Source organism: Corvus brachyrhynchos, unplaced genomic scaffold, assembly GCF_000691975.1.
Source record: "Corvus brachyrhynchos isolate BGI_N302 unplaced genomic scaffold, ASM69197v1 scaffold194, whole genome shotgun sequence".
Lineage (NCBI taxonomy): Eukaryota > Metazoa > Chordata > Aves > Passeriformes > Corvidae > Corvus > Corvus brachyrhynchos.
Window position 1 is genome coordinate 977774 of NW_008237890.1, and position 23913 is coordinate 1001686.

General features: G+C 37.7%; 2 protein-coding genes across 5 annotated transcripts in view; one reads left to right on the forward strand and one right to left on the reverse strand.

The window, feature by feature from the left end:
* MLANA (melan-A) overlaps positions 1-6695 on the forward strand; it is a 7178-nt gene extending 483 nt beyond the window's left edge. Inside the window, exons 2-5 of the mRNA XM_008632552.2 lie at positions 505-603; positions 3050-3146; positions 5241-5342; positions 6293-6695. Of these exons, the coding sequence (XP_008630774.1) occupies positions 530-603; positions 3050-3146; positions 5241-5342; positions 6293-6361 (342 nt within the window). The 5' untranslated portion in view covers positions 505-529 and the 3' untranslated portion in view covers positions 6362-6695. The remainder of the gene's footprint in view (positions 1-504; positions 604-3049; positions 3147-5240; positions 5343-6292) is intronic.
* Positions 6696-12889: 6194 nt separating this feature from the next.
* The window catches only part of KIAA2026 (KIAA2026 ortholog), a 53927-nt gene continuing 42903 nt past the window's right edge, over positions 12890-23913 (reverse strand). For 3 of the 4 annotated variants that reach the window (XM_017732829.1, XM_017732828.1, XM_017732827.1), the window contains one exon: positions 13942-22124. In XM_017732829.1, coding sequence (XP_017588318.1) covers positions 18514-22124 — 3611 coding nt within the window. In that variant the 3' untranslated portion in view covers positions 13942-18513. Of the gene's footprint in view, positions 13284-13941; positions 22125-23913 lie in introns of those variants that run through there. The other variant, XR_001861540.1, reaches the window with a different exon arrangement.

Here is a 23913-nt window from a genome sequence, read left to right on the forward strand (position 1 = left end):
TAGACTGTCAGCAGACATAAATCAGTATTTCCATCTGAAATTCAACAGATCTCTGAGAGTCTCCAGTGACTGAAAACCTGTCCCCTGAGTATTTACAGGGAATAACAGAATAGACAAACAACTATTTGTTAGAACAATATTAGTTTTTCTTCTTAATAGGTTTCCTTGACCAGGTAAATTGCCCTTTTTTCTATATTCTAGATTTTGCTTCAGAATTCTGCCATCCCTTGGTACCAAAAAAATCACATCAAATTCTGCAAACTCTGTTACACTCAGGTGCGAACACCTTGATGTCAGTGGTGATACTCATATATATAGTTACGGTTTTGAGTATTATCTTAAATTGGGACAGTTGCATATGTATATGGATCTAATTGATTCTGAAGGTATCAGATTATCCTGCCTCTCTAAAAAGCTCCCGTTAAAACAAAGAAGCTGATAATACTATGCTTTAAAGGTAATAAATTGTTTATCACACTGAGACACTATGTTTCTACCCTGTAGGTTTGAGCAGGACCAACCTCACAAAATGCCCAGAAGATATAACCACCTGGATGGCAACTATTTCAAAGGGAAAGGACACGCCTATTTTGCAGCAGAAGAGTAAGCATAAATCAAAACCTATGTTAGCATGTAAGCTGGTGAAAAAATTTGCATTGAAAGAAAACCAGAAAATTGTATAAAAAAAGTCACTGTTGGATATAGAGCGAGTGCATTTAACTATCTTTAAGGAGCCCTCAAAGTTAAGAAAAAACAGAACTGTAGAATTCAAAAATCAAAAGTTAAATCATATGATCACAAGTCATCAGCCTTTACCAAGTTTATTGAGGCTTATTTAAAATTTACTTTTGATGCTGTTGCAAGGTGATCTGTATACTAAATTTATACTTAGATTCACAGACCTCTCTTAGGAACCTCAAAGGGACATTGTCTCACCCTAAAGAACGGGGGAAACTCTGTGGAGAAGTGGTTAAAAAAAAAGCAGATGAAGACATCAATGCCATACAAAAGTGACTTTCAAAACTATTTCTGGCTAATATTTTTTATCTTTGAATTACAATAAAATATGTTTGGTCTGGGATTATTAGAGACACCACCCAGCTGGTGATGTTTTATTACATTAGACAAATAATTCTGGTGTGCTTGGGATGTCTGTATGTGGACTGTACTACTGGTACTGGCTTACTGGGCCTCAAATTTAATTACTTGTTCATACTGCAAGATAGTTGCTCCTCCAGGATCAGCTCTGGCAAAAAGAATAAATAAAGGGGAAAGCTCTCTCATAGTACATACAAAGCAGTTCAGTTCTTTAAAAAAAAAAAGCTGGTTAGTCATGTTTCAGCACTTGAAACTAGGCATGCTCACCTCTAACTCTAACTGCTGTGAATTCTAGTGGCTGCAATTATAAGTAGTTTTTCTAGATATGCAAAAATGACACTCTCGGTACAAAGTGTAGTCCAGATATGAGCCCAGATTCTGAGTAGCACAGCTTCAGCTTTAACTGGAATTGCAAAAAGTTGCATACACACTTTCCATACTAGCTTCTGAGTAGTTAGGGAAGGAGTTAGATGGCAAATGTGCAGTCAGAAGTACAAGCTCCAGAAATGACATACGTTCTGGGGGCATGCAGGCTAATGGATAGCTAAAACTACTCAACATGTGAAAAGCAGAAAGTCTAAAAATGTAGAGAGGGCAGCTGCCTGGAGAAGCAGTCTCTCCAAGTTTAAACCATCCTGGCAAGAGTAGCAAAACCAGTGGAGCCATCTCATATCTTTGGCTGCATCAGAAAGTGACTGCTGTGAGCTCTGTTCTTGGGTTAAACAGGCCTCCCCACACAAAGTCTTCAAGGGACAGGAGCACCTTACAAGATACATGTACTTCGGAAAAAGAAAATCCCTTTGTCTCCAAGGGGCCTCATGATTCAAATAGCACACGAGACGTTCAGACAAAAAGGCAGCCTGTTCTGCCACACAAATCTCCTTGCATCTCCTTTCAGGCTTCTTTGTTCACTCCTTCATGAGACTTGGGGTCAGTGAAAATGACAGCAAATAGATATAAAACCTCTCTGATAAGTCACATATGCCACTACTCAGTCCCAATGGAAAAGCCTGGGGTAATTACTGCAAGGCAACTGGGCATAAGATACACAGAAGTATGTTAGAATGGGTTTATCCTGATTCACACAGTAATTTTTTCCCTGCATACTCTTTTCCCTTTAACCATTTCACCATATTCTTCTGTTCCTGAATAGGCAAAGAACAAAAAAAAAAGGGAATTAATTCCATATATCTCAACAGGGAGGATATTAACACTGAAGGAAGGGTTTTTGTGACTAGGAAATTTGCCATTACTTTGTCAGCTTGCTTTTTGACATAGAGTGGAACTGTGCTGCTTTTGTCAAGTGCCCAGTGAGCAGTGGGAAGGATGTTTTACAGCACAGTTTGCAAAGTGCATTTTCCCTAAAATGACCCAGTGACACCAATACTGTGCCTAGTATGTCACACAAGAACTAAATCCTTATAGAGCCCTTTATGAATAATGCAAAGTTTCTTAGACATGTTTTAAGGTTGTAATGTGTTTTATGTATCCAAAAAGCCCTTCCATCAATAGCAGTTGTTGCAATATGATGCAATTAGTATACATTTTTAAATATTTGTTGCCTAGAGAAATTTAGCAAATAAACATTAGCTGCATCATTGCATATATGGCATTTAATTTATTTCACATTCACTTGCAATATCACAATGCTGTGATTTGCTAGATTTACAGACAGGCATCTTTTTGGAATCAGTAGTCACTGGAAGATAATTTTTTTCAAAGAAATATATTTTTAAAATACTTAAGAACTTGGTAGAGAAATTAGCTAACTGCGAAATCTACAGAAACTGGCTGAAGTTACTGATACTTTGCCTATTTTCTGAGGTAAATTCTGCTCCATGCCTTCCTCTTACAACAGGATGCTGACACAAACTTTTGGCCTAACCATTCTTGCTCCTGGGAGGATGCATCTAGTTGCAGTGCTAATGATTTTATTTTGCTTTCCCAACAGAGCTCTGGGTATTGGACTTTTCATTTTGGTGCTGGCAATTTTACTTGCCTTTGGCTGCTGGTATTACAAAAGACGTAGTGGCTACAAAAGTCTGCGGGTAAGTGTGGCAGCTCATTTTCTATCATGCTATTATTTTGACAATACATTACCTTGACTTGCATGACATTGATGCAGAGAACATCAAATCTGTAACATGACATCGTTATCTCAGGTAGTGTTTACACTGACATATGTCACAGACAAAACCACACAACATGAAACACAACCTTTCCTGAAGAACTTGCAAGCCAGACAAAGTGGTAAGAGGAACCAGAAACAAAGGGACATTAAACCAGTTGCCCAACTTTGCACAACATATCAGTAGAAAAATTTATTTCTAGGAATTATTATATTTATATTTACACAAAATGAAGAGGTGTTCTGTGTCCTTTCACTTAAATAAAAGTAATATATTCACTATTCATAAGATTTACCCTAAATAAGGACAGATATGATTAGAGTAAATCTAGGAAGCAGAGAAGAAAAATAACTAACTTGTTACAAGCAAGTAAATATGCTCACATATGGGGGATGTGTGATTCATCCATATAAAATTTGACTTGCAGTTTTAAGGCTTACAACAAAAATGGGGCAGGTTTGAGATTCGTTTTCTAAACACAACTTTAAAATATTCTAATCTGTGTCTTCTTAGATAATATTTTTTAAAAAGGTACAATCCTTCTTATAACATCTGTTGTTAGAAGTCCCAAACCTTTATTTTTGAAGTTTTGCTCCCCCTCCTAACAAAGGAGGTCTATTTTAATCCTTTAAAGTGAAAGCTTGTTACGGTTTAACCCCAGACAGCAATTAATCACCATGTAGACACTTGCTTACTTCCCACTGCCACCCCGGTGTGGAGGAGAATCAGAAAGAAAAGGTGAACTTCATGGGTTGAGATAAGAACAGTTAAATAATTGAAACAAAATATAATCATCTATTACTACTACTACAACTCATCATAATAATGAAAAAGAGACAGAGAGAGGAGTAAAACCCCAAAGGAACAAGTGATGCCCACTACAGTTTCTCACACCCAACTGATGCCCATCTCATTTCTGAGCAGCGATCAGCCCCTCCCAGAAAAATCCCTCATTTATATACTGGGCGTGATGTTCTCTGGTATGGAATATCCCTTTGGCTAGTTCAGGTCAGGTGTCCCAGACATGAGCCCTCCTAGCTTCTTGTGCACCTGCTCTGTGACAGAGCATGAGTCACTGAAAAGTGCATGACTTAGAGTAAGAGCTACTGAGCAAAAACCAAATCATCACTGTGTTATCAGCATGAGTCTCATAACGAATCCAAAACAAAGCACCGTACCAGCTGTTTAAAAGAAAATTAACTCTACTCCAGCTGAAACTGGACAAAGCTTTATCCAAATATATGTTTTACAGTAAGTATCTTTTAGTTTTCCTAATATTTTGAAGAAGATATAAGTAACTATTTGGGATTAAAAAACCCAGCAGAGCTCTCATCTAAGTCAGCAAATCCATTTCCTTGCTGTTTCTGATAACTTTGTCCCATTCCCTTTCCAATTATCTATCCAATACATGTATCAACTGGCAGAATATCTAAAAACTGAACTTTCATAGTGAAATGTTGCAAAAATGAAAGTAATACTCGAAAAACCCTTTCAAAAATCAAACCAAATGCCTGCTTTATACAGCCTGGCAAAAAGCATAATCTGTTTTTTAATTCTTGCTCATCACAGATTGCTACTTTCTGGTTTGGAAAATCACATTTTTCTTAGGCTATTTTTGGCTAAGGGAGAACTGGTACAGCATGTGTACAAAAGAAATGTTGAAAAAATGGAAAACAAAAAGGTTGGGGATTAAGGAAAGAAATGGGTGGCATAAAAAGGAGGAGGCATTTGGGTACATGAGATGTCAATTCCTGCATCAGTCCAGGACCTAAAACATGTGATACTTATTTTTCTGGCACTGTAATTGCATTACATAGGAGAGAGAGAGTATGTCTCAGCAGAGACAGCCTGAAGTGCTAGGTAAACACACTTGCATTGTGTCTGGCCCTAATCCCAGATTCTAATACGTACTGTAAATGTGCTGTCAAATTTTAAATTATGCATAATTTGCTCCAACTTCACAGTCTTTTCTTCCTTTCGCTTTCCCCGTATTTTTTTTATGATCTGTCACAGAGCAAAAACACTAGTATGAGCACAATACGAAAGGTGGTAGGTGAGGAAGCAATACTGGACTGCAAAATGGCTCTGCAGGACTACAGAGACTTTAATTCTGTGGTAAGTTGCAACTCAAGATCTCACTTACTTAAAACTGAGTAAGACATGGTGAGACAATATTGTTAAACAGGCACTTGATGACTTCCCCCTTGGTGTATGCTCTCATAGACTGAGTCTTCAGTGCCTCAACTTATAAAATAGTATTTTGAAAAATTCGTACTGTGAAAAATTTAAAAAATGTTAAAAATCTACTATTTAGAATTCTTATTTCAAAAATTACTTTCTTCAACTTACATTTATTCTTAAGTCATATGATCATTATGTAATCTATTAGAATAATGCAAAGCTGAAATATACTGAAAAAAACCAAATATCTCCCTAATTGATTTTCTGCCATTCTGACAAACAACAAATGGATTGTGTCTGGTATACTATACTCTGACAAACATTGTCAGGGAACATTATTAAACTTCAAGGTATTAGCTCTTCTAATCATTATGGAAAGATGAACATTTAAACTTTCAATTTTCAAAAAGGTAAATTAAGTGATAAATACATATAAATGGGTGTGTTCAAATTGCTTTAGAATTGAGAAAACGCTAACTTACAACCAATTTCAAATAAGCTGCTCAAGTTTTTAACACTAGAAATAAGACAATGTGCCTGCATCAGGACTCTCAACGAAAAGCCTCAATATTTATCTGAATTATCAATATAAAACACCCCAGATATACATAAGAAAAATATTCCTGCCTTTATAACACTGGAAATTCTCTCTTTGGATGAACAATAGCAATAAAATGAATTTGAAGCAAAACCAGAAAACATACTACCAAAAAAGTAACCTTAAAAAAATAGACACAATGAATGAGCTCAGCTACTTTAAGTCATAGAACTGTAACTAATATGGGGGTAAACAGCTTAATGCATGTTTAATGTAATTTTCTTGTCATTTTTATTGTAATTCAATTGGTTTTTTTGATCTTTCACACCCATTTTCCTTACCATAGGTACCTGATGCTCCACCAGCTTATGACAAAATTGCTGCAGATCAGTCACCACCACCTTATTCACCATGATAACATGAAATTTGAAGTCCTAAACATACTGATTACATTTCTTCATGCTCGCTATTAATTTCCCGTATATGCTTAACTTTCTCGAAGCTCAAATCAAACAAAAGAAAACAACATGTTTTCATTAGCAGTTGCTGAAAAGTATTCCCGCTTAATTTACAGAACTGGTCCTTGAAATGCCTTAATAAATCTGAATGTGCTTTCATTTAAAGCTTTTTACTTCTTGTAGTCAGATTAATACATTAGGGTCTGGTCATCTTGAATTCTTCATAGGTCTACACAGATCTGTAATCACATACTATTCAGTATCAGTCAGAGTAAAAAGTGATGGCACCTTTGTTTTCATCTTCCTCATTTAGTCTCCCTTTCTTTAAAAATTTTTTAAAAACCCAAACCAACTATTCCTTAGAATGTGAGGTACAAGAATCTGAAACAAAATGAACCAAACCATTTGACTACATGTCTTCTTACAGACTGTTTTCTTCACCAGCAGTTTTAAAATTAACTTCCAAAAAGCGACTGTTTTACAACACACGTTTACCTCACATCACTTTTTTATGTACCTGTAATTAAAAATTCCTTACAAAAAAAAAAAGATCAGTCTAGGCAATCTAGGAGTTTCTGCTTGGAGTTCATATTATTTCATACCTGTGAATGGGTATAATGACATCACCTTTAGTTCCTTGTGGCAGTCATGTGAGAGAGCAAAAGAACTTTGTAAATACAAAGCTTTACATGTAATTTCTTTCTAATATGATGAAACTATATAAGAAAATGCATGAAAACCATGTTTCTTGAAGAATACAGAAGACAGCAGACTCCAAGATGTTAATTTTCCCAGCTTGCCAGAACACTAACAGTAATTAAAAACAATGAATTTTGATATGCATAAATTGGCTACATACATTTTGTAGTTATTGTTTATTTAGCTTTTTTGTTACTGCTTGCTTGCCAGATTATTACTTAGTATTATATTCAGATCAACAGATTTATAAACAAGGCATGGTATCTCACAGCAGGAGGCAGCTAAAACTATTCAACGCTCATTAGAATCAAAAGTAGTTACAGAAGAAAACTGATTTGATAAAGTAATGATTAAGTATTAGTAAAGAATCTAGTTCTTTGTCATCAATTACACAAATACAAACACCTTAAAACAAAAAAAGTTTTAAACACAAGGCACGTTTACTTGCCTAACAAACTCCATCCATGTTGATAAATAATAAGACATAGCTTTTTTTAAATGTTTCTTTTGTAGTAAGAATGGTTATATAGATTAGTAAAATTGTTGGAAGGTAGTAAATATCAGTAATTCCTGTGAAAGGTTATAATCTATCCAAAAATTTTCATAAATTTAGTTGATATATTTATTTAGAAACTTAAGAGATACGCTTTGACTTAAAAAGCTGTCTTACCTGTGTCATTTCTGCCTGTCAGGAAAAAGACTATGGAATTATTTAGCAACAGGAAGAAGAATACACAGGAAAATATTAAAAATGCCACCTTATAGCTAGTAAGCACTAGAGATGCAGAACACAACGGCTGATTAATTTTTTTGCAGGACTGGTAAGCTAAAGCTTGGGGCTGATATCTTAAGCCACTCAGTGCTCTGCATTTCTCTACTCTAGGGCAGCATTCCTTCAAAAAACTGTATAGTGCTACAGTGGAATAGAACTGACATACGCATTCATGTCTGAGAAAAGAATTTATTAAAAAATTAATAGAGATTATTTACTATAAAGTAATAAAGTGCTTAGAGTTCAAAAAGCTTCACTTAATTGCACACATTTTTAGCAGTGTCAGAATTAAATATATTACGAGCTGTTGCAAAAGCTCACGAGGAAGTTAACATTGATGAAGTAGGAATATTAATTTCTTTGTGGAACTATGTAAGGCCAAATTGTTAGAACTCGTCAGCAGCCACAGCTAGAGCAATTAAACTTTAATGTGAATTTATAGATACTCAAAGGATAGATAAGCCCTCTTGGAAATCTACCCTTAGGTTTCAGAAAGTCCTCTCCTTTCTTCTCCCCGTGAAAGCACTATTTTTGCTTTATAGACACAGTTAGACAGTGGTCTCAGATTTAAGTGTGTTAAAATAAGAGCATGAAATAGAGCTACACAGAGCACTCTATTAAATAGGTGTAAACGTCATCACTCATGCTGACCATCACTCTAAATTCCGTTTTTCAAATCTGGCTCTATACCCACTGATGGTACACTGCAGAGTCTCATTGCTGACTCCTTAGAAAAACACTGATACAAGACAGATCAGACCTTGAAAACAAGAGACCTGTAATTGTCAAAGCTGCATGCTGCAAGAACTGGTACTTTTGTATTACATTCAATAACACTGCACTTTACCAAAGACTAGTTAAAACATTCCACGACATCTGTTCCTTTAAAGAGAAATGCATAGAAATGTCTCAACTACCATACATGGAGAACATCATATAGGGCGTTCAACCCCCTTGGAAGTCTTTCAGATTAGACAGTTGCATGACCCCAGAGTAGCAACTGGTCACCAAAATTTAGATTCATAATTTCTTTAGTTTGGTCATGTATGTAACAGGGAGGATGTAAAAGTCACAGACCTCCTACTCCTCTGGTTTTTACCCTCTTTGCAATCAGGCTGCAATCAGATGCCTTGTATTACAACCATAATTCTGAACAAACATGGTATTTGTGCTTCATTTTCTTCCATCAAAAAAACCTAACAAAGAAATTCATGTGTAATTTGAGTTTTTCCCCATGATGCTGATGAAGAGGTGCCTGGTCATAGCTGGAGAATGAAGCTCTGCTTGCTGCTCATCTGCACTATCAGAGCAGCAGATGCACAGTTATTAAAGCTTACCCACACAAGAGGATCTTAGGAACTTCTCCATAGCTATGCATGCAACCCTTACATAGATGCAATTAATACGGCAAAAACAGACCCCTTGCTAAAATAGTGCGCTTTGGTCTGATCAGTAAATGAGAATGGCAACAGGAGTTACATTGTCTGCGTTTGGATTCCTGGTAAGATCCTGCTGGATCACCTACTTTCTAATGCAGCTACAAGCCTCAATGTAGTCTTTAAAGATTCTAGAATATTGGTCAGCCATCCCAGCCATTGAACAAAGGTAAAATGGAGCAGGTCCTGATGAGTTCAATCTTCCTGGCTTTCTGCATCATGCAGCAAAACACTCGCTGAGCCAAGAGCCAAAAGGTATATTCTACACATGTCAGAGAAATATGCTGAAAGAAAGAACCACAAACTTCCCATAGGAAGCACTTGCTTTTTTAGAGTCTCACTAGTCCAGTGTTACGTGACTGGCATTTGCATCTGGTTGGTAGGACAATCCAGTGACATTGACCTCAGCAATCTCTTTTGGCTTAACTCCTGCTAGAGCTGGGGATGTATGTATATTATCCTGGCCCTAAGAACTGTATTAGTATTAGCCATATTCCTTGTAATTTTCCAGTGACATATTTCGATTCATGTTTATGTCTATATTGGTAAAATATCCATTACTTTGTTAGTGTTATGTCAATGTACTCACATGACATATTTTTTTTGCCTTTAAAAGCAAACTTCTTTTTACTTCTTATGTAAAGGAAAACGTTAATGAGTTTCTCGGTCTTTGGAGAAGTAGCATTTATTCACTTGTACTTTTCTGCTGACTGCATATTGAACTGTGCAACAAGGTTGAAAGGTTGTTGTGTGTTCACGGCATTTCATTAAACATATTTTACTGCCTGTTAGAGCTAAAAAGTGCTTGAAAATTTCCAGTGTTGTCTCTTGGACACACATCTGCACTGAACTTTATATGCAGTAATAAAGGTAAACTAGCAGCAGTATAAATTTTAAAAAGCTATCTACAGCTATTATCTACACGTCCCATACGTGATGCCAGCTAAAATCCAGCACTTGTGCACTTTTTGGAATTGACACTCCATATTTTGCATCCTTAGAGAACCTCCAATTTTCACTTTACTTCCTTTCCCCAAAAAGTCTTTGGTTCAAAGGCAGCAGCCTTAGATTTCTAATGAACAGAATGAACTATTGCTTCCCTTGCTGTCAAAATCTAGCTCTTCTAGATGTTATGTCCACGTAGACTCTACTCTTGTGCCAGTACAGAAGACTACATTTTTGGGGGTAGTAGTGTTCCTAACTGCCTTGTGCTCGAAGCAATATGAAAGAGAAAGGCTTATTATCCATCTCATCCTTGTCCACCATGAACCATCTCTCAAATCACACTGGATCACATCTCTCACACTGGAACAGATTGCCCAGAGAGGCTGTGGAGTCTCCCTCAGTGAAAATATTCAAGAACCATCTGGAGCAATCCTATGCAATGTGCTCTGGGATAATCCTGGTCGAGCAGAGAGATTGGACCAGGTGACCTGCTGTGGTCCCTGCCAACCTGACCCATTCTCTAATTCTGTGATTTTATTACATTTATTCATCAAAAAAAGAACCAGACTACTGGGCCCTATTTAACTAGAGAAAAAAGGGCAGAATGTATAATCCCTTGTGGCAACACTATGGACATTAAATGCCACAAATACTATTGACATTAAATGTCACAGTTATTGCCTCCTCTTGTTGCCCCAGAAAGCTCTTTGCATGGGATAGCTGCAAACTCCAGTCTTGGTGGATTCACATGGATGAAAATCTGAACAATGCTTGAACAGCACATGTGTCTTCACAATTCCAAACCATTTTAGTATAGCCCCAATTACATGTTGGACCACATGCTTTACTTGCTCCTTTCCTGAGAGATACACCATAAGAACTCAAATCAGTACAAAACAAAGAGTGATGGCCTAATATAAATACTTCAGTCTTTCAATACTAATGTTGTAAAGTCTTTTCAACTCCATTAGCTTCCATCTCTGGAGGGGAGAAACAGAATTCTCTGCTGCATGTTTGCTGTGTTCTCTGCTTACACAGAAAAGCAAGCTTCCCTCTTCACACTTCTTTTTTTCATTTACCTTACCATTAGCTGCATTCTTGTAGCTGTAAGGGGAAAGATCTGACTCATTTTTGTTGAAAATAATTTTCTTAAGAAAAGGGTGTAATCTTCCAAGTTCTATCAAGTTGTCCTTTCTCACTTACCTTGGCAAAAGTAATTGATTTCTGTTTCTCCATAGCACCACATACACCTCAAGCAACTCATTGCTCCTGACACTCTGGAGCAAAAGAGTGGCCCTTTTTAGACACTGTTCAATGCTAGGTTTGATTCTATAGTTGTTTGCAGGAGGAATTTTAGGATTGTCATCTGGTAGCCATACTCAAAAAAACCTTAGAACTGCTTCAGAATTTGCATTACAACAATGAAATCATATGGTAAGTGTGAATATTCCCTGACATTAATCTCCTGTAGAGAAATCCTTGCAAGGATTAAAAGGTGTCAGATGTCTGTCTTGAAATAAATTACTCCAATTTCTGTATCTCCAGGAAACTCAACCTGAATGGTTTTGGTATTGATACAGATTTAAGAAGACTGTTTTTCTTACATTTGTAATTCCCAGGATATGCAGCCCACATGACCTTCACTTACTGGATTTTGGCCCCAACAACAATTTTGATCAACTTCTCATTCCAAACTTCTGCTGTTTAACAGGATTCATGCACCTCTCCTACCACTTCTTATAAATGGAGAAGCAGTTTTATGCTTTTATATCACTGTTTTTCTGCTCTGATTCTCTGAATCACTGCTCACCTTTTTCCAGTACCTCTTTCTTTGGCTGCAAAATTGGCCCTTTCATGTCACAGACAAGCTCAGGCTGAATTCACACAATTCTCCTGGAATTACTGTTGGAGGCTGTGTATACATACTGGGAAAATTAACTCATACTTTCCACTAAGCATTCTCTACTGGCCACTACAGTGAGTGAAACGCCCAGCCCAAGGTGCAGCTCATACAAGGACAGAACTGCTGCACCAGTCATATCATTTGCATTTCATGTGCCTAAGCAAGAAACTCACTTTCAGACATGGGCTCTCTTTTAACAAAATGTTTTGGTTTTCCATCAGTTTCTTAGGCCATGGCAGGAGGCAAATATTTCAGACAGGCCTCTGCCACTTTTTGTTCTTCTAAGTTCACATTGCAAAAAGCACTCTACTGGCAAGAAAAATATTTTGAAGGCATAACATGTAGTTGAACTGTAGAATACTGTCCAGACAAGCCTCAATCATGCTACTGTAACTTTAGTATTGGTGTGTTGCTAATATGAGTTGACAAGGTTTTTTAAAATAGACAAACCAATTCCTCCTTCCCAGTAGCTAAAACTGATTATAATACTCAAAATACCTGCTTTTTATATTGTGTAAATGGAATCCACCATGATTATTTATTATAAGGAAGACACCCTGTGGCTACATAGTAGTACCCAGTCACTAATCCCTCTCTGTTATTCAATGTCACTGCTGCATGAGATTTTTAAGAGTGAAAAATGATTTTACAAATAACAGCATGTTACATGGACAGATTTCAATGTATATGCTGGTACCAGATGCCAATGACCTACTGACAGCCAAAATAGTCTGATTTTATAGTTGTTTATTACAAGATGGAATCAATATGAACAACTAATTAAAGAAGTATATTGTCTTCTTTTCATGGTATCGGCATTGACAAGCAAAGCTCTAAAGCCTGAAGACAATCACAAAAATCACAGTTGCTTCTTTACTATCTTGCTTCCTTTTGCTATTTAATTTTTATAAATGCTATTTGTCAATGCTCCTCACATTCTTGAAAATAATTGCATTTTCCAAATATTTTCTTCATTGTTAGAAGTCGGAATAGGGGAAAATAAAGCAGTAATCTAGGTATCTAACCTTTAGTTATGGATGGGATGCTGGAAGGAGTCGGGACCAAGGATTCTATTCCCAGTTCCTTCATGTTGCTATGAGAACTCAAAACTTCATTGTCTTCATCTGTAAAAAGTGGGAAATCATATTTATGCACTGTTTAATAGACCTTCTGTGTAGCAAATATAATTTCAAGAAATATTATAAGCAATTAATTACATTTTCTTTGCATTACTTTTACATACCATTTTCATTTAATGTGTTTAGTTCAGCTGAGATTTTAATAAAAGATACTGTAAAGAACACCAACTTTCTGAAGAACTTCTGGACCAGTCACATATGAAACAATGAAGCTTCCCGGTTTCCAAGTTTATGCAAGACATTCAGGTGCGATTACTGACCAGACAGTTCAGTATTTTGAGAAAAGAAGAGAATACATAGAGATTTATCAAGATCTTAAAGTCTGCTTTTATGCCATTATAGTTTCAAGGAAAATTTTTTAAAATAACATTGCTCTGTGTCACATTTACAAAGTGGCTTCTTCAACAACTAAAAAATCTTTATGTGGATGCCAATCTGTATAAAATGACCATATACAGACTTTATCTTGTATCCTATGCACAAAAATAATGAGATTTGAAAAGCGTCATGTTGAAAATCATTATAGCAGTTTGTCCTTTTACATCTTCAAGAGAGATAAACCAAGCAAAAATAGGAATAGAGAGTGCCAGACTTGCAGTCGGCAATAATCTGGTTTAAAGATCATGCCTTTAGAGCTACAATATTCTACAAGTGGTATAGTTTTATTGGATGAGTTGGGTTGACACTGATGCGAAGTTGGTTTACAATTTATATTTCTACAAAAATGTTAGTAAGAGGCTAAATAATAGTCAGAAACCAACCCACAAACATTGAAATAATTATTATGAAAGAAAAGTCATCAACACACTGCTGAATAGCTCATAGGGCTTTTAGAACATGCACTCTTCTGATACCACATCTCAAGGATATAGTGAAATTGAAAAGGTACACACAGCAATGACAGCAACTGATTACTTCCATAAAATAAATAATTGAATTCACAATTTCTCTTTATTCTAAAAAAAGAGACAACCAACATGGCAAAGGTCTACATAGGCCACATCGAAAAATAACAAAGAGCAAAGGTTTATTGTATCTTACAATATAAATATTATTTGCATCAAACGAAACTAGCAGGTACCAGGTTTGGAAACCAAAAAGGAGATTTATTTACGAACTCTTTACCACCGGATGCTGTGAATGGTAATAGTTTGTTTACATGCTTCCATGAATTCTTGAAAGGATTGGTATATTTCATCAAGAGAAATACACTGAAAGCTATTAAATTGAAAAAAATCACAGCTATGTGAGGAAGACTCTGGCTTAGTGGATACTAAAAGACTATTCAGGCCTGTTATTGTGTTCTTTTGGAATGCTGTTCCTGAGTGCTTCAAGAGACTAGGTGATGCTGGGATAGATAGCCATAATAATCAGATAGACAGACCTTAAGTCTGATGCAGTATTATTATTCTTATTTTTCTTATTATTTGAGTCAGTAAACTCATTTGAGGTGCAGCTTACAGGGAGCAGTCTACATGAGTTTAAGTCTTTGTGAGCACCTCTGGCCATTCTATTTAAAAGAAACAGTCCTTAACAAATGCAACAAATATTCATGCTTTAATAAAAATAATTAATTTACTTTAAAATTCATTTGGGCTGTTAAAATTCTGCACTACAACAAAGTATAAGCAAAACCAACTGTGAACCACACACACTGTGGAAGCTATGGACACCCTTCAAATACTAGTTTTTAGTAATTTTCTGACCTACTCCAATGGACTAATTCTCTTCACTCACTTACCAGGAGAATTTTTGCTTCCCTTTTTGCATTGAACCCTTTGCTATGTCGCATAGTGAAATCAGCACAGGTTTGAATGACTTGATAGTAACACACTTGGCTTGAACAGATACTTCTACGACCCCTAAGACTTGTGAAATTTAATTGCTTCTAGTGTGGCAGAATCCCTATGAGAAAATGGCAGCACACATGGGGGTTTGAACTGTGAAGCAATATTAGTGTCGTTTTCTACTCATAACAAAGCAAAACTATTGTGCAGAACATGTCCATTCAGGTAAATGAAAGGATGTAATTCAAAATATTCAAAGTCATTATTAAACCGATAATTTTGAATGTAATATAGTGTATGAATACTTGTATACAATATCTGAGGGTGTCTAAAAAGAAGGCATTTTACAAGCTCTGAAAAGCTGAACATGTTTTCTTAAAAGGCTGATTTATATATCTATGTCTATATGTTTCATTAAATGTCTTTTTAACTTCAAGTCAAGATGCAGGCAGTTCAGCTTTTTTATTGTGTCTGTGAATATAATCTACTTTTTTACAGTTCTTTTTGTGCTACTGGTAGCACTACACATTTGCTAGAGAGCAAAAGGTACATAGCAAATTGTCAGTGGGTATTCACGTTCATCTGAAAAAAAAGCCTTACCTCTGTCTGACATTCATACTATCAGAGAAGAGTATTGGGAATAGGAATTTTATTCACAAAAATTACTAAAATTTGGTTTTACATAATGAATGTTGCAAGCCCATTACATAGTAGTCTGAAGACTTTCTCCAATAGGATTTGGAATTCAAACACATCCAGCAGAGAATAAAAATCCATGAAAACTCTAATCAAACGGAATCAAACTATTCATGTTGTAAAGTTTATGTCTGCCAAATTATAAAATATTTATGAAAATCAGAAAATACTATAATATTAATTCAGAAAACTTCTTGGAAATCAATCAAGCAAGTTACTAGAGTCCTGAGTTCCTAAGTTCAGCTTTTCTAAGTTTTCTCTTTATTAGAACCAATTATAGCATAAATCTTCCTACTACATTAGCACACAGAAAAATGCCACGCAAGAATTTTTTCTTCATCAAGAACAACTCCAATACTAGAACCAAGTCTCGAGTTTTCCAAACAATGTAGAGAACTCATGCTACAGTAAACATAAATTTTAAAAAAAATAGGAAAAACAACCACTGCAAGAAAAGAGAAAAATCCATAAAACCAAGTCCCAAGGTTCAACCAGTGAAATGGAAATAAGATGAGTTGCTGGTATATATGGTTTTAGAGTATGTAAAATGTCCATGAAGAAACTGCCATTCTCTGCCATCTCCCTCTGTTGGAAAAGTCACCTGCAGCATTCAACCGTAAAATGCAGTCAGACTTAAAAATCCGTAGTACTGTAAACTCTGGCAGGCAGACACCCTTACTACCAGGTGTCTTCAAAATCAGTTACAAAACACCTTTCACGAGAAGTAGGAAAAGCATAGCAGGTAGCTTTCTCTACATCTAAACAAATCTTCTCTCCTTCCAAAATTGACAGCTTCCATCTTTCCCAGCCCTGAGGTAAGATGGAGATCTCTGGTCCACAAAGATGCAATTTCCCAATGCAATTTTTTCAGTTAGTGCAAAAGGAAAGGTCCCTATGGAAGGCACAAGCCTTTCGTCCCCCCACTTTCCCAGAACTTTAGCTAAATACCTACCAGGTTACTTTTCAGAACAATTTAAAGGCAGCCGACACAGAGGAAGTAAGATGTGGTCCTGTTCTTCAGCCCAACATCTGAACTGCCAAACTGTGTACAGCAAAAAGGGAAGGGAAGTAGAAAATTCAACAGGATGAGGAGCAAAGGTTGAAGTTTCATCTTTATGAAATTCAGTCTAAGAACACTACTAAATACAGGTAAATAAGCTTTTATCCCCTTTGAAGTCATAGCTATTTAGAAGGCAACTATCATTCATAAGCTCTTCTGAAATCTTCCCTTCTAGTTTCTAAAAAAACCCCAAACCAACAAACTCCACAGAAAAATTCAACACATACGAAGACGGCAATTCTAAAATCATCATCTTCCATAAGATGGGCACCCTTTTTCTGTATGCAAAGCCACAAAAGATATCAAAAATCTTATCTCCATGAGCACTGCAGCAGGCAGCTGTGAACTCAGCAGATCTGCAGAAAATAACCCAAAGGCTTTATCAGATCAAATGCTGAAATCTAAGCCAATAAATACTGAATACACTGTACAAAAAGGGAAGGTTTATGCAATGTGTGATTTATCCCCATTCAAAGCATTAATAAAGCTTCTTTTAATCTCATGTGATGTTTTAGCACTCTCCTTCCAGATAGACCACTTACAAGCTAAAGAAAAAATACAGATCTAGAAAGCATGACCAATGAAAAAAATGGGTAGTTTGTTATGGCTAGATGGAAGACGAGTGAGTGACCTTGTTACAGTTACCAGATATGTGGAAATGCATACAAGGCTGTAAAACAGAGAACAATGAATTGTTCAACAGATCTTTGAGCTTTAAGACAAAGCATGGCAGTCAGTGTGACTTAGACTGGTGTTTAGGAAGCCATTGTAGCCTTACCACTTCACTGGAGTTATTCAGGCAACATAACCAAATCATTAAGAATGGATGAAGTATGGGTTATCCTGCCCTATATCATGAGGAACAGTAAGGAGGCCTTCCTTCCAAATCCTGTCAAATCACGTGAAATGTAAAATCAGAGAAGAACAGAAGAGATTAAATAATTTCATTCTACCATACACCAAAGAAGGATGTATATATACACACACACACATATATATATATTTATGCATGTACATATGTATGTATGTATGTATTCTCCCACGGTGTAACAGATATACATATTTTTAACTACTGCCAACACAAAGCAGTACAGCAACTTGATTTATTACATGCAGATTCTTCTGCATTGTTGCTAAACAGTACACTGGTCCAATGTTACTAAAATACTTAAAAAACTATACATTATGTAAACAAAACTTAAATAAGACAGCATAGTTCTTTGTACATATTGTTTAGCTCAGGTTTTTAGGAGTTCAGGAATATGTACAATTCTATACTACTGACTGCATTTTTACAATGCATAATTTTTTTTTTTTTAAAGAAACAAGTCAAAAATAAATTTGACAAATAAAAAGGAGATATATACCGTCATAAACACACTGGCAAACAGTCAACAGTGTAAGATGGAACATGTGCAAAAGGCGAGATTTCACCAAACTGTTTAATGAATTCATTGGTCATTTCTTAGCCTTTTACTAGAGAACTCTCTGAAAACTGACAAACTAAAATTTTTCTTTCTCCAAATCCCCACGTGTAAACAGGTAAGGACCGTAACCTTAGTAATATTGAGTAAATCAATGTTTAAAACATTGTAAGAAATTATTCAATAGTTACAACTTCCAAAGTTTGAAGAATGCCCCAGAATTTCAAAGTGGCTCATTTGCAGTAAATTCAGGATGCAGCTTTGTCAGGTTTATCAAGGCAAGATGACTGAGATGCAGGGAAGACAGTGGTAGGATTTCTGCTTGTGGAAACAACAACAGGAAGCAGTGATGAAGACAGGGAAGAAACTTTTGGTGATGGAGTATTTAGAGCATTCAGTATAGCTCCCTCTGGACTAACCAACAGTTTTTTGATAGAAGTGTCTGAGTGATACACTGAACTGTTGCTTGGTAAATGAGAATTTGGAGGATGAACAGCAGAAACAGAAGATGTGGCAACATTAACAGGAGATTTTGTCGCTGAAGATACAGACAGAGTTACCGCAGACAGTGGAGTACATGATCCAGCTGGAGTACTAAATATCTGGGGTGTTGCATGTACAATGGGTACAGCATCTGAAGCTCCAAAACAGTTCACAATTTTTGTAGAGCTTTTCAAAGGATGTTTTGGTATCTGCCAACTTAATGAATCACTTGGTGCTAGGACAATTTTCGAGGTTATTGTATTAACAGTTGGTACACCTTGAGGCTCTTGACCATGGTTAATTGTTAAAGGAGTCTGTTTTGTATTACAGGAGAGGAGAAGAACATGGCTGCCAGCTCCAAGGCCTTGCAGTGGAACAACAAAACGAGTACCATTAATCACTATCTGAGTTCCAGGTGCCAAAGGCACACAGGTGTTAATGACTATTTTCTGTTGAATGGAAGGTTCACTCAACTGACCTCCTGTTTTGCTTGTTACAGGTGGTGAAGCATCAGATATCTGAATGGTAGACGCACAAGTGTAAGCATGACTTTGTTTCTCTTTACTGGGAGGCACCTGCTGGCAGTTTAGGGCAGAAAAATTGGGAAAACTAATGACTTCACCTGTATTGGGTGATGGAGGGGGCAACACACCCTGAGATTTGTGAATACCTGAATGACTTGACACAGCAGTTGAAATTCCTGATGACTGAAACTGAACCAGCGTGGGCAACTGGCTTTTTGGTACTGGAAGAGGAGCTGGAACTGCTGCCAACTGAGGAACTGTATGTAACATCTTGTGGGGGGTGGCTGCAGATCCAGGCAAGCTAATGACTGGAAATTGCAGAGCAGATGCTAAATTTTGAGGAGATGCTGTTGGCTGTGTTGAAATCAGCACAGATGAAGCAAGATGTCCTGTTTTCACAGTGGATATACCCACAGTATTTCCAATATTTGATGTACAAAGTCGATTACCCAGAACTGGCCTTATTCTTGAGGGATCATTGCCACCAATCAAGACAGTAGGCTGTGTCCCAGAGGAAGTCCCACTTGATGTTACTGAAACAGATTCTACGTGTGCACTTGATGTTGTTATTGTAAAGGCATTTTTGGCTTTTGTTGCAACACAAACAGATTCATTAGCTGACAGAGTAAAACTTGGAACAGGAACCACAGTACTACTTGTCAAGGATGGGGCCAAGGCTGTGCTCTTTTTGTCTTCTCCTTTAGAAATGCCAGAGTGCAATATATTAACTGGTAGGCCCTCCTGTGCACTGCCTTTAGTATTTACAATGGTCTGACCTATATTTAGTCCAATTTTCACATCTTTTACTTGAGCAGTAGTTGGTGTTGAATTAATTTTTATCGGTGCTCCTACTGTAGATGGGATCAAAACCAACTGTGGTTGCTCTGCAGCATTAACAAAGTTTTTGGTTAGGGAAGAAGGAAGGTTCTGTTTCAATGTCTCTGCAGGTAGACTGGTGGTTAATGGGCCATTGGCAATTTGTGTGTTAATGAAAACCAGCTTCTGAGCATTAACAGCAGTGGATGCTGGAGAGGGTATAATACTGTCCCCTGATGCCCTAGAGGGAGATAAAATTGGTGGATTTGTGATTAATGTAAATTTCTGGACTGGAGTACCACTGATTAAATCTCCATTTGTTGCGGAATCAGACTCAGATTGTGTAACAGATTTTGTTTTGGTTTTAGTATCCTCTTGATGCTGCACAGAAGAATTTGGAGTTTTGATATTATTACTTTGTCCAGTGCTAGTCACACTAACAGGACTGTGTGGAGTCACAGACACCAAATTGCTAGCTAATGAAATGGAGGATAAAGGAGAAGACATATGGCAGGAGTTCTCTCTTACTTGACACAAAGAATCCCGAACAGCTGGCTGCTGTAGTGTGAATTTGGTACTTTTCTCCATTGTCTGGGTAGTATCAGCAGGGAGAACTCTAACATTAACAGAAGAAGCTGTTGAGGGGGCAAATCCGGAAGGAGATGATTGTCCAATATGTGGGAGACCAGATGTGGCTGTTGCTACAGATGGAAGACTGGAGCATGGTACCACTGTGGTTTTTGGCACAAGAAAGGCCTGAAGCTGAGATGCGTATGTGAAAACTGAACTAGGACATAAACTACTAGGTGAAATCTGATCTGGGTTTGTTTGCACTTTAACAATTCCGGTGTTTCCACCTCGTGTTGTGACCAGAATAGATTGTGATTCTCTTACACACACTGTCTTCAGCTCTTGCTTAGTTTCAAGGGATTCAGTTTGCTGCTGTGATGCAAGACTATGAGAGGCAGAATCAGTGTTTGTAGATGCACTTAATGCTGTTGCTGGTGTCAATGATTGGCTAGCTGTGGAAAGAGTAGGTGAAGCCAAAGACACAGGCAATGTAGCAGTTGAAACTGTAGTCTTGACTTTGTCACTTTCAGTTCGGCTTACCTTAATTGTTGACGATAATAAGTTATCTGCTGAAGTTACATCAGGCAATGGTTGTGTAGTGTTCATGGGACCAGTCACTTGTGATGAGTGGGTAGTATTCATGTTAAAAATTGTAGTGGGTGACTGAGGGGCATTTGCAGGGCCTGTTACCAGAACAGGTGTTAAAGAAACACTGACATTTGACATTTTTGGTAAAGATGTACAGTGCATCTCAAATGATTTTTGTTGTAGTGACTGAATGTCCTTGGACACAATTTTTTCTTCCTTCTCCTGAAGAAGAAAATTCTTAGGTAAAATAAGAACTTGTTGCATGACTTTTTCTCCAGTTTTAGGGTCAATCATAGCTTGCATTTGAATTTTCGCTGAGCTGTTGGGAACATCTATTGGTACACAGTGGCCATTTGGCATTTTGTATACCATTTGTAAAGGAGTCTTAGAACTGGCCTGGCAGGGCAATGCTGGTTTGATCAGTGATGATTCCAAAGGTGGTAAAACTGACTTTTCAGAAGAAGATACGTTCATGCCTGCAGGAGGCAACAGTTGATTTGTTAAGGTCACTTTGTTCCCAGTATTCTTGGCAAGCAAGGCCTGGATGGGTTTGGTCCCTTTTGGAAAGTTTGATACTGATGTTGCAGGATCTGTCAAGGAAAGCAACTCTAGAGTTGACCCTTCAAATTGTTTCAGCTCAGTCACGCAATCTGACTGCAGGCTACTTTCTGCACTCTGGACCACAGCCTCATTAGTGTTCAGTTTAGCTTTCTTCCTTGGTGAAAGCTCATTAGTGCTTTGATCAAGACAACTATTTTGCTTGAACTGTCGTTTAATGCATTTGGGCAGTGTCTTCTGTATTTCTTTAGAAGCTGATTCTTTTTTCAAAATTCTGTTTTTTCCTGAAGGTAAATTCATCTCTAATAGTTTCGTTTCATCTGCAAGGATATTAAAACACAAACACTGTTTTACATGTTTGCAACTGATACCCCTATAAAATAGTTTTACAGTGTCTCGCTAAAGGCAATACACTAGTTTGCAAGAATAAAGGTATGTGGAAGGAAATGTCTGATTTTTTAAGGGCATCTGGTCAAGGACCTTTGCAATACATAAACGGGGTAATAAAGAAAGGAGGAAGTAATAAACAAGAATATACACAGATTGAAACCTGACCAGCAATGGGAGACAGTGAGGAAAACCAAATCTGGTCATTCACATTAATTGATAATAGTATGTGAGAGCATGAGAATGTATATTACAGCAAGGTAATCTGGAGGGGAAAAAGGGAAAAGCCAGGAAAAAATACACAGAGACACAGATCTAACCAAACAAAAATGGAGACAGTGTCAAGAAACAACTTCATCAATCACACCAACTGACTGGCTATCAGGAAAGGCCTCTTGCAGGAAGATCAACTTTTTGAACCTAATATGATTATAAACCAAGGGAGATCCTGGCGACAAGGCCAGGAAGGGTGAGGAAATTGGCTCAGCTATACAAACCCATGAAGCGATGTGTAGAGGTAAGGGGGGAGCTGCAAGGACAGCTGCAAGAGGTTACAGCATGTGGACCTGGTGCCAACTGCTGGGGGGTGTCTGTATCCTCCCCAAATCCAGTATGAGTGTATTCACTGATAAACTTCAAGCCAGAGTAACTGGTGAGCCAGAGGGCCTGGGGGTCTGGGCTGGCCTAGCAGGTGGACTTGTGAGTGGGGGATGCCTGTGCGACACAGATGTGAATGCCATGTTTCATACTGAGCATCAAGCTGGACTAGCCAGTGAGCAGGGGATGCATGAAGTGGTAACACAGCTGAGGATGCATGCAGGAGGGCCAGGTGGACACAAGGGCCATGCACTCAGGCTTTGGTTGCATGGGGCTGCAAGGAGTCCTCTGTGAGGAGAGAGGCCAGGAACTGCCTTGTGCCAGACACACCTGGTCTAAAACAAATCCACTGCAAGACACAGTTGAGCCTGTCAGCCAAGCTGGTGATGTCTCATGGATAATGCTTTGCAGAAGAGTGTGACAGAATGGACTGAGGAAAAAACGTAGAGACACAATTCTGTAGACATCAAGGTCAGCAAAGAAGGAGGGGTATCTGGAATGGATTCTCCTGCAATCCACTAAGACCCCTGATCAAGCAGGTTGACCTGCTCCCATGCAGGATCACGCTGGAACAGGTATGTACATTGCAAATGCTTGAGGACCCCATTCTAAGCAGGTGAGTGTGCCTTGATGGAAGTTGCAGCCCATGAAGAGCCCACTCTGGAGCAGGCTCCTGACTGGAACTGTGGCATATGGGGGACCCACACTGGTGCAGTCTTAGGCTGAAAACCTCTAGCCTATGGAGAGGACCCACACTGGAGCAGTTTGTGAAGGACTGTATTCCCTAGGAGGGACCCCACACTGGAGCACGGATGAGGAAGAAGAGAACTGACCTCAATCCCCAGACTCAATCCTTCCTGTGACACTTGACAAGGGAGGAGGTAGAAGAATTGGGAATGAAGATGAGCCTTGAAAGAATGTGGATTTGTGAAAGGGAGGAGGTTTAGCTTTTATATTTGTTTCTCACCATCCTACTCTTTTTTTAATTGACAACAAATTAAATTAATTCTCCTCAAGTGAGTCTGTTTTGACTGTGACAGAAACTGGTGAGGAATCTCCCTGCCTGTATCTCGTTCCCTGAGCTTTTCCATATTATTTTCTCTCCCTATCCTGTTAACGAAGGGG